Source organism: Dermacentor albipictus, chromosome 1, assembly GCF_038994185.2.
Source record: "Dermacentor albipictus isolate Rhodes 1998 colony chromosome 1, USDA_Dalb.pri_finalv2, whole genome shotgun sequence".
NCBI lineage: Eukaryota > Metazoa > Arthropoda > Arachnida > Ixodida > Ixodidae > Dermacentor > Dermacentor albipictus.
The window spans coordinates 170,337,217-170,347,715 of NC_091821.1; the positions used below are offsets into that span (position 1 = coordinate 170,337,217).

A 10,499-nucleotide genomic window follows, 5' to 3' on the forward strand; every position below is an offset into this window, starting at 1 on the left:
AAACACAGAAGTGCTGATTTATTTCCCGCGTTGCAATGCTGTTTGGTCAAATTCGCGCATTCCGACAAGGCATGTCATAAATAACTGGTAAGACACCGCCATTATTTAGCAAGCGACCACAACATAATGAACACCGCACTCGCCAAGTCAACCGCGTGCCTCCCCAATCGTCCATGTGCTTGCCACAAGCCTAAGCGAAGCGTCTGCGCCCTTCACGCGTCTACGTATACGCTGACCCGAGCGCAGGCCACGCCTTAGTCCACTGTGTATCTGGAAGTACTAGTGTTCAGGAGACGTGGCGAAGCAAAAAGCATAATTAAGGAGGAAACGGGGGGAAATTGGAGTTGCTGCATCGATTGCCTTCCGAGTTGGGTTGAAGGGATGTGGGATGCCGGCCGCTCGCATGCGAATATTAGGGCTCAAGCTGCATGGTGCGCCGCCTAGGGAACTACACAGGCCATATAAGGTGCATGCTGCGCCGCATGATCGGGACGTCCAGCATCAAGGGACATTACGAGAGATTTGGATAAAGGACACTAAAACTGACACTGCTTCTGCGCCTGCCGAGCATCTCGCACAGCATTTCCAAGCCGAAGAAGCGCAGGCTCATGAGCTCCAGCGTGTCCAGAGTGGTGACCACGGAGCGGAGCGTGTCGACGAGGCCCCTGGGCAGGTAGTCGTCCGAGCGGTAGCTGCCGAGCTTGACGTTGCCCAGGTTGCGGCTCAGCCAGAAGTCGCGCAGCAAGAGGAAGTGATTGTGGGTGACGTGCGACTCGCTCGGTTCCACGAACTTGATGCAGGAGTGCTTCAGGAACAACCAGTGCGCCACCCAGATCGAGTACCAACGTTGCATGTTGAACGCGTCGGAAACCAGGCGACTGCGCAGACACGCCAGGGCCAGCTCTCTAGGACGGACTTCGCGTAGCTCGAAGTTGATGAACGACGGAAATTCGTTCCATATAGGACGCTCCGCGAGGAGGAAGTAGCCGTTGGCCGTGCTGGTCATGCACGACATGTCGTGGTTCACCCGGCGATGGCTCAGTATGCTCCAATGGTAGCGCAGGTTCGAAGAGAGTTGGTTGACTGACAGGCACTGGCTGGGGCAGCTGCCGACGAAGCATGCGGCGTACTTGCGCTTGCGGCTGTTCCATGGCCCGACATCGCAGACGCTTTCTTTGGAACGTCGCTGTCGCCTCAGGTTCATCAGCATCATCCACCACGGTGCTGGAGCGGTGCCAGGTTGGACGCTGTGAAAGACGAAATCCCTGGAACGTCGGTCTGCACGCAGTATTGTACCTCGCTCGGTGGACGTGAGGGTCTAGGGCTTCGGTACCTACAGGAATCGAGCGAAGTGACGGCTATCAGACGCGGGACCAGACGTCTGAGCGTTGCAATCAATGGCAGCAACTGAACGTACCAGCGCTCGTGGCCGTTGCCCGTACATCGAACGTCTTCGTCTTCTTTATTTCGAAAAGTGCCTTCGCTGCTTTCGGACATATGTTTTTTCCACATGGAAACACTAGAAACGTGCAGATGAAAAAATAGAGGGAACTGTCGAACACCAATCCACAAGCGCAGATTGCACTTATTATCAGGTCACGGTGAACTTTTTTTTTACTGTTTCACGTTTCTCCTATGTCAAAGAACGTACTGCTTGAACGGAAAAGGTGTACTCCGTAGAGTTTGATACAAAAAAAAATGCTCGACGATTACGATACTTCCTATGGCGAAATTTGAGCGCAGCTCGATACGTGTTTTCATTTCGCGATATTGTCACGTGGTCGTGACGTCAAAGAACGCAGTAGCAATACTGTGAAAGGCAAAACTAGCTTTTATTGGGCGAACCTGTGCCCACAAAACAGGCTTCAGTTAAAGCACAACGAGAGCGGCGAACACACTCGCCGATCATCGAAAATCTGATTAACGGGTCAAGCGCGCCGGCTTTTATACATCAATCGTCGACTCTTCCAGACTAATCGTTGGGACCCGCGTGTCTTTCACAAAGTCCTACATTATTCGTGTCGCGCACACATGCAATCAGTTTACACAAGGTTCGGTCACAGACAGCGGATGGAACCATCGATAACATTCTAGAAGCTTCCGATACATGCAGGCGCGTCCTTCGCTGTGCGTTGAAATTTGTTAGGCGGTCAAATGTGTCGCCCGATAAAGACAACTACACGTGTCAATATATTGCGGTAAAGAATTTGCGACCGAAATCACCGCACTGACTGGCATTGTGCCAGTGCCGCCAGCGCCTTCGTAGAGGGAGGGGCATTATGGGATAGCTGGCGTTATGAGCGGCATGGGAGCGAGCTGTGGAAGAAGACGACGAAGGCGCGAGCAGTGGCACGAGCGTGTTGGCGCAGTTACGCCGTGCGTCGCCGATGCTCAATGCCGTAACGTGCACCTAAGAGACACGCTGTAAAACTAGAGGGGACTATGGTGCTGTTTTAACGCGATAGCGTTAAGGAGCTCGTGTCGCAGAAAAGCCGGTGTCGTCGGCGTCGGGTGTCGGCGTCGGCGGCGTTGACCGTGAGCGATAAATCACGGCAGGCTCTTCATAAATAAAAAGCAACTTCCAAGATTGGCCCGGTGGGAATCGAACCCAGGTCTCCGGAGTGTGAGACAGAGACGCTACCACTCAGCCACGAGTTCGATGCTTCCAAGCGGTGCAAACGCGCCTCTAGTGAATGCGGTGTTGCCTTCGAAACCAGCCGTGGAAAGTTATACTGCGGTGTATATCGGTAATTATGAACATGTAACGTACAGAAGTCACAATTACACGAGTTGCGAAGTGCGTTTCCGCTGCATTTCTTTTGCGCTTTCCGCACACGCAGAGCCATCTTGCGGCAAACACAGAAGACCCCCTCCTCTCAATGTACGGCGCTGCCCCGACAGGAGGCGCGCCGCGCGCGCATTGGGACCGCTGCCAGGCGCGTCGCGGGACTCCCTCTCCCCTGACGACGCTTCGCCGTGCTTCCGGTTTAGATTACTATCTCTCTGCCCGTGCCGATCACGACGTTTGGCGTGATCGTTCGCGTAGATCGTTTTCCCTCCGAGACACCGAGTTCTTTGGTTCGTTTCGTTCGCTCAGGCGCACGTTTCGTTGTCGCGCCGGACGCTGCGTTGCTCGACGTTCACCGCGTGATAGGTGGGCGCTAAGTCCGATGCGGGGCGCATCGTAAGTGATTGCTGTGCGTAGCGCATTGTCTTATACCCCTTGGCGGGTCGACGGGAACGCTGTCGCGTCCCACTCTTGAAGGCGAAGCTTAAGCGTCCTCCAATTTTCTACAGGAGCAGAAAGCGGGTTGGTTCAGCCAGAATGTGTAGGCATTGGATATATGGTTCGTACGTGGATGTGCCTAAACTTTGTCCTAGCATTATTCGGCGTCGTCGTGTTTCAAGCTCATCATGTTCAACAAAGAACCGCGTTACAAATATTTAAATGAACATTATTAAAATTGTCCGGCAGCAGGATTCGAACACAGGATAGCACAGTAGCTCAATATTGAAACAATTGCGACACAAATGCATGCGTTGACAACCGGCATGATCACCCTTAAAAATGTCTCTTGGGTAAGGCAACGCGATAACACGCTTTGCGTGCTTCGATTGCACATCTCGGCACGCAGGAACCGCCGCAATTAGAATTGATTGTGGGTTTTCGCGCACTCTTATTGCCTTCTACATTTATAGTATAGATTGCTTTGACGTTTAGGGCAATTAAGGCGCAAGAACGTCTGAAGCCACAAGAACGGAGATTAGAAAAGTCCATGTGCATTTAAGCATCATTCCCATGGTAGCAGAACGATCGCAGTGCCCGAGTTTCCTTTAGCCATTACTGTAGGAAACTCTATGGTGTAGCCCACTGCAGCCGTAACCAAAATGAGCTTGAGTTGTACTGTTGGTGCTGACATTTTATTACCACGTGTGGCATTGGTCATTCCTGTTGCCATAAACATTCCTGAGGGTATAAAAAGGAGTTTTTTTAAAGAAAAGCAATTTTCTAGAGTGACGGCCCCCGCAGATTTTTACCAGCAAAGCCAGCGCTTGCCCGACTTTAGCAATGAAAGAGAGCCGTGCCAGGTGGAGTCCCATCACAGCTTAAGTGCCTATTCTTGGCTAATTCAAATGCTAGGGTGATTGAACATAACAGATCGTCGTTCCGAGCTAAAATATTACCTTTGGATGACTACTGATACTGCGACTTCGCATAAAAATTGCCATGAGGTACAGGCTTCCTCTTAAACCAGTGACCCAAAGTTCGAGATTGAGAAGGGTCTTTGCTGCTAAATTACCACCTTAAACAAGCAGGAAGTGAGAAGAAAGTGCTTCCCTTTCTTCAATATAGCATTATGTCTTTTGGTGCCTTGGGTAAGATGGTGGCAGCCTTCAACTGTCCTCACTGAGGGATGAAGTTATTCTTATCTTTTTGTGAATATATGCTGAAAGAGTGGACAGAAACGTGGTGCTTCTTCTGACAGTGTTAGATCTGAATCTTCAATGTTTGTCCAGTTCTGATCCCCGTCAGTAAATGGGAAATAGTGGGCCTTTGTGCCTTTGATAAAACGCACATCATATTGATTATGTCAGAGCTCCATTCTAAATGCTCTTTTCATCTGGTGATGTGGTTACATGTGCTAAATAACAAGAAACCTTAAGCAGAAACTTAAACATTACTGTCCAGAACGTGCAGCGCTGGAGGTACACGTGTCAGCCGATCCCCACGATCACCATGATCGTGGGGATCGGCTAAAGTAAAGGAAGGAAGATCAGCTAAGTAAAGGAAGTACTTGGAAACACGTGCCTACCAATATGTTCTTTTCGTACAGAATACTGGATAGACATAAGTGATAGACGAGACGTAACGGATATTACATCCTCACTACAAGTCACTCAATTTTTTTTTTGGCGTTTGCTGATGAAATTTCTGGTGTTCTCGTAACCAGGCAACTCGCGCCTCTGCATACTGCGTAACTTTCAGTGTGAAATACCATCGCTTGAAGCTCCGCAAGTGAGCTATCCCCATCTTTGTCAACTTTGGTACTCTTCATTTCATTATTTTAGTCTTGGTCAACGTGTCGAGCCTTTTTCTGTATTCTAAGTGCTGTATTCTTCGTGCTATATTCTAAAGTGTTAATGCCATACAGAGTTTCTCTGCATGTACTTCGTTTTACCCAAACAAATACTGCTTACCATTAGACGCCGATTAAGGGGAGGCTAGGGTGCAGGTCATTTGCACTCTCTCGGCACCCGCCACTTTCCAGCGTGTAACGGACATGGTATTGGCTGATTTGAAATGGCAGACTTATTTATTCTACCTTGCTGACGTCGTCGTCTTTGGCTAAAACCTCGGCGACCACGTTAAGCGCTTTGCGACAGTGCTAGGGGCAAAGAGATAAGTAGAAGGCAGGGAGGTTAACCAGAATAACGTCCGGTTGGCTACCCTACACCGGGGGAATGGGAAAGGGGGAAATCAAAGATAACAGAGAGAGAGAGGAGGGAAAGAAAGAAGGAAATTGCGGTGAGTTCGCTGACGTGTGTGGCCTTACAGAAATTGCCTTAATAGTCACAGATGGTCGCACAAGCCCGTCGTCCTTAAGAAGCACAAAAGTGCCTTCACCGCTTTATGGGCCGACGGGCGATGGGGGCGGTGTTCCAGCAGCACCTGCACAGAAAGCGGCCGATTGTCCAGTTTTTGAAAAGCTTTGGCAAGTTCTTGTCTCTCATGGGTGCACGTGTATCGTGGACAGTGACACAGCAGATGGTCGATGTTTTCTTCCGTGCCACAGACCTCGCGTGCTCCACTCTCAGTCACTCCAATTAATGTAGAGTATGCCTTTGTGAAGTCAAGTCATTAATCAAGTCATCAATCAAGTCATCTGGGATGATCCTGAAGCCGGAGAAATGTAACTTCGCTTAAGAAATTCTTCTGTTTCTGGGACACATGATCAGCATGACAGTAGTTGTTCGTGAGCCACCGAAAACCGCTGTCATTCCAAGCTTTCCGCAGCCTGACGACAAGAAGGCCGTGCGCAGGTTTCCTGGTCGGTGTGCCTATATAGGCGCGTTGTAAAAAACTTCTCCCGCATCTCCACGAAATCCGACGTATCGTATCTCTCACCGTCATGAAATCCGACGTCAAATTTAGATGGGGAACACCTAAAGGCGAGGCATAGAGGAATAGAAACGACGCGTGCAGTCACCACCAGTACTTCATTTTAAATATATATATATATATATATATATATATATATATATATATATATATATATATATATATATATATTAAATATACAAAATGCATATTACCGCTGAATGAATGACAGTAGACGTGTTCAAGAATACCTTAACACTCCAAACTAATTTAGTAGTTCTCTTTAGTGGAACGAATAGCGCTGCGTAAAATATCTAATTATTCTTCCCTTCTTACCTATTACCGCCCGATTCATGGCCGATCCCCCCTATTAGCGGCGAGAATTTGGAGTGGCGCCCTCTCGCGTGTGACGTCACGGCCAGGACGCCGCTCGCTCCGGCTCGCTCGGCTGCCGCGTGCGCTCGTTCCCTTCGTGCGTACTTGGGGTATTGGCGGCTCGAGCCCAACTTACAGAGGAATATTTCGGATTATTTCTGCTGCCATGCCTCAACCGCAGTTTCTTCTTCAATATGGCGTGAATCGAGAAAATTTGCGACTTAGATATCGCAAGCTATGCAGCGCTCAAGGGGTCTACTGTTCCTTCGATGCATATATGCGCCGTGTCTGTCCATAAAAGCTGCTTAAAAAGAATGTCTGCAAGCTCAACACGCGAAGTTATGTACGATGCTACTCTAAACACTTAACATTCTCTAAATACTTAGCTGTGAGAACCATCGCATTTTACATGGAAGGAAACCTCGATACTTGGTGTCAACATTATAAAACCATGTTAGAAAGAAGCTTTCAGCATGGTTCTTATTACTCTGGTGAATTTTAGTCAAATGTGGCAACTGTATTAAGGCCTAAAAGGAAGAGTTATGCGCGCATTTTTGCGCAAAGGTTTGGTACTGCTTTCACCGTTCTCTGAAACAGGCACCCAGAAACTCATTGGCTGTGAACACGACGGCGCATCATGTATTGTATTTATATATATATCTACTTAACGAATACCATAACAGCAATCACATGAAAGAAAATTTCGTGGTTGAGATCGAGAACCAATCAACTGCAAGCGATGAATCGTGTCATAGTGGCCCTCGCTAGCTTTTATCGACGACTTTGAAGGTGTCGTCGGTTGTCAGTTGCGATTGCATTATGCCGTCATTATCAACTGTGACGGATTTGTCAGCCGTAGTACCTGCTGCTGTGTTAAAAGCCACATACGAATTGAAAGATTCCTAGAATATTGAATCGCGAATGTAAAACTCGCTGACATTGTCACACTCGCCAAGTGCGTCGCTTCTGGTGCCATTAGCGCTAGCGCAGCTCAGCTGGAGTCTGCTGAAGGCAATGTCGTCACCGGTACGTGGCTTTCGTTGTAAAGAAACCAACGCCACAATGCATTCGTTGTGTACAGACAAATTCGTTGTAGTGGTATTCTTTGTTGAGGAGTTCACAATGCACGGGAAGGTTAAAAATTGGGCAGGGACATAGTCAATCCTTCGTTATACAGAGAATTTCGTTGTAGAGCCGTTGGCTGTACAGGCGTCTGATTTATATGCATAAACAGATATAGTTGTAGGACGTACTGCCCCTTTTCGCGGAGCAGATTGTTCTAGAGAAACGAGATGGCGCTTTCGGCTGCGCACCGTACGTTGCCTCAACAACAGCGCGCGAATGTGAAATCATTACCCCAGGCACGCACGCAGGATTTTTTGGGGGGTCGCGGAGCCCAATCCAAGGTAACTTTTCTATGTAAATGAAGGGGAGGGGTACCTTTACTAGTTTAAATGTGAATAATGCCCCTAATTCGCCATAAAGACGCTTAAACGTGTAAAAGAGAAATGAAATAAGGTGTATCTCACAGGTATGCCCGCGAGATACACCTCTCCTTTACTTCGCAAACAAGGAACCACATCAAATGGATTTGCGCGAGAAAGAAGCGCAAGAACAACACTGCCAAGAACATGTCAAGAGGCGAAAGTATAAAATAAATATTTCTAGTAAGGTTTTTTGAATTAGCTCTGGAAGAAATATAGAGAAAGGCATATTTGCTGAAAATCGCAGTTCTTTTGGATTCCTCGTTTACAGCTGCAAAAAGTGCCAAAACCGACTCGTATTGTTATTTGAGAAATTGCGTAACGATGTGCGGCCGCCAGGCCAATACAACCGTGTAGAACGCAGGACTCTGCGGTTATAGACGTACTTCGCCCACCAGGGAAGCTTAGAAAAACACCGACATAAGCACAGCAGAGAAGTGGCTACGTCAGGCGGATCGACTGATAACTGTTGAAGCGTCATTCAAAACACACGGAATTGATCTCCACTTCCGGCGGCGTTTTCTCTATCTCCTTTTTAAATGAAGAGATGTTGATCCGTAAATATTTTTACAGACAACGGGTATATTTATTAATTTGCGCTTTTCCTTATTGTTTGGCTGTTGCCTTGGCTCTCTCCCTTAGTAGATCGATTGATTTCCCAACTCCTTAGGACTATTGTTTCCAGTTGCCAATTTTCCACGAAAAGTGCGGCACAATTAGGGAAAAACCAGACGTGGTAACGGGTGACAGTCATATTGGTCATGGGTTTAAGGATTATTACAGGGTTTGATGATTGGCGTTCTTCCGCATTATTTTGTTTTCTACCTTATCTAACCGATATTGTGGGCTTATGGTTCCGAGGATCTGCCAGCGTCGTTGCGAGCCTTCACTCGAGAAAATACTAAATCAAAAGAAAAAGTTAAACGCAGCTGTCGTTTTCACTAGCCACAACACGTTCCACGAGCATACAGACCAGCTGACTACGAAAGGAATCTCTTTCCTGGTCCCTGGTTCACTCTAAACACAGCAGATTGAATTAAGAAAGCAATAGCGATCCGCGTTGCATCCGAACGGAGTGAAAAAAGCAGCATAATGTTGACCGCCGAATAGCTGTCAAGCCTTAGGAATCATTTTGCGGAGCTTTAGAAATGTGTGTGACAGTGGTGGCTTGGTCGGAAAGGAAGGACGGGCCCCTCCGCCCCTCTCCACGTTGGGTACGTGCCTTCATTTCCACCTTGCTTCTATGCGATCAGCTGTCGGAAATGCAACTGAGTTTTCGCTAACGCACTGCGGCGCTGCAATCATGCTGGATTGAATCACATGGATTGAAGACGACTGCAGTAGTTGGCTGCTAAAATAGTGACTGTCACATCAAAAAATGGAATGAATTTGTACAGCCATGTTCGCGGACCGTCACTGCAACTGTCCATACCTGTTACCGGCACTTCGATATGCGCTGCTTTCTTCGAGGATACAGAAGCTTGCTCATCGGCCAGCATTGTATCGCTAACCTTATAGTGCTACAGTACCAGAACGTCGGCAAGAGCGAGTACTGCTCGTTAAACAATGACAAAGGGAGCAGCGCCGCTTCCTGTCGTAGTATGTTTCGTGCCCAGTATCTTGAAACATATACCCCTAGGTGCACGGAATCCTAAGCCCACGCTATTGCCAACGTGTAAATAGGTGAGCGGGCGCACACTTGAACATATGCACAGTAAATGATGGACTCGATAGTGTAGGAATGGTCGAAGCTGAATGTTTCGTGACGGTCTACAAGAGCGTTACTAACGATACAAGTGGATGTACAAGTACTAGGATACAAGTGTAGCGATAATACATCTTTTCAACAATGTATTACAACGGACCATACGGCTACGTTTCAAGCCTGGCGCGCAGCAAGAACAAATCTATCGGAACTGAGAAAACCCGCGTGCGATTAGGCATAAATAATCAGATAGTGACCGCATCAAGGAAATTTATTCAGTCAGAAATATGTCAAGCCGCTGCTTCGAAATATTTGCCAAATAAAAAACGAAGAGCAAAACACACTAACCCTGATTCAATTCATGAGCGGAAGGTTTCAATAGTTTAGAATACATGTTTAGCCTCGCTTTTAGAACATGCATGTTATACGCTGCTCACGCCATTTCGGCATAGCCTAATCATCTTGAAAAGTGCTTTTGCATCTTCTCTGAAGCTGTGGCCGAAAATTCGTGACGTCCACCCAGTCACCGTCTACGATATCGCCGGAAACAGTGGTTTGCTAAGCCGCACCGTCGTCATGCAAACCCATTGTAAACGCGGAGGCAACGGAGGCAGCTGAGGCAAGCAATGGAGGCGTCACCACGTGATCAAACATGGCAGCGCCCACGGGATCACCGAGAAGAGGGTCAATACATCCTAAAAGCATTGATTATTCGGTCGAGAACACGTTTATTTATTTACTTATTTATTTATTTGTTTATTTGTCTGTTTCTTATTTTTTTATTTATTGCCAGCATTCATAACGACCATTCTTTACCAAACCAAGCATTACGTAG

General features: G+C 47.6%; 1 protein-coding gene across 1 annotated transcript; it reads right to left on the bottom strand.

Moving 5' to 3' along the window:
• On the bottom strand, nucleotides 1–1,544 carry LOC135905770 (uncharacterized). Its single transcript, XM_065436823.1, has 2 exons — nucleotides 1,418–1,544; nucleotides 1–1,333 (listed from the first exon to the last, which is right to left on the bottom strand). Exon 2 carries the CDS (start codon nucleotides 1,211–1,213, stop codon nucleotides 512–514), a length of 702 nt encoding a protein of 233 aa, XP_065292895.1. The 5' UTR covers nucleotides 1,214–1,333; nucleotides 1,418–1,544; the 3' UTR covers nucleotides 1–511.
• Nucleotides 1,545–10,499: the final 8,955 nt, after the last annotated feature.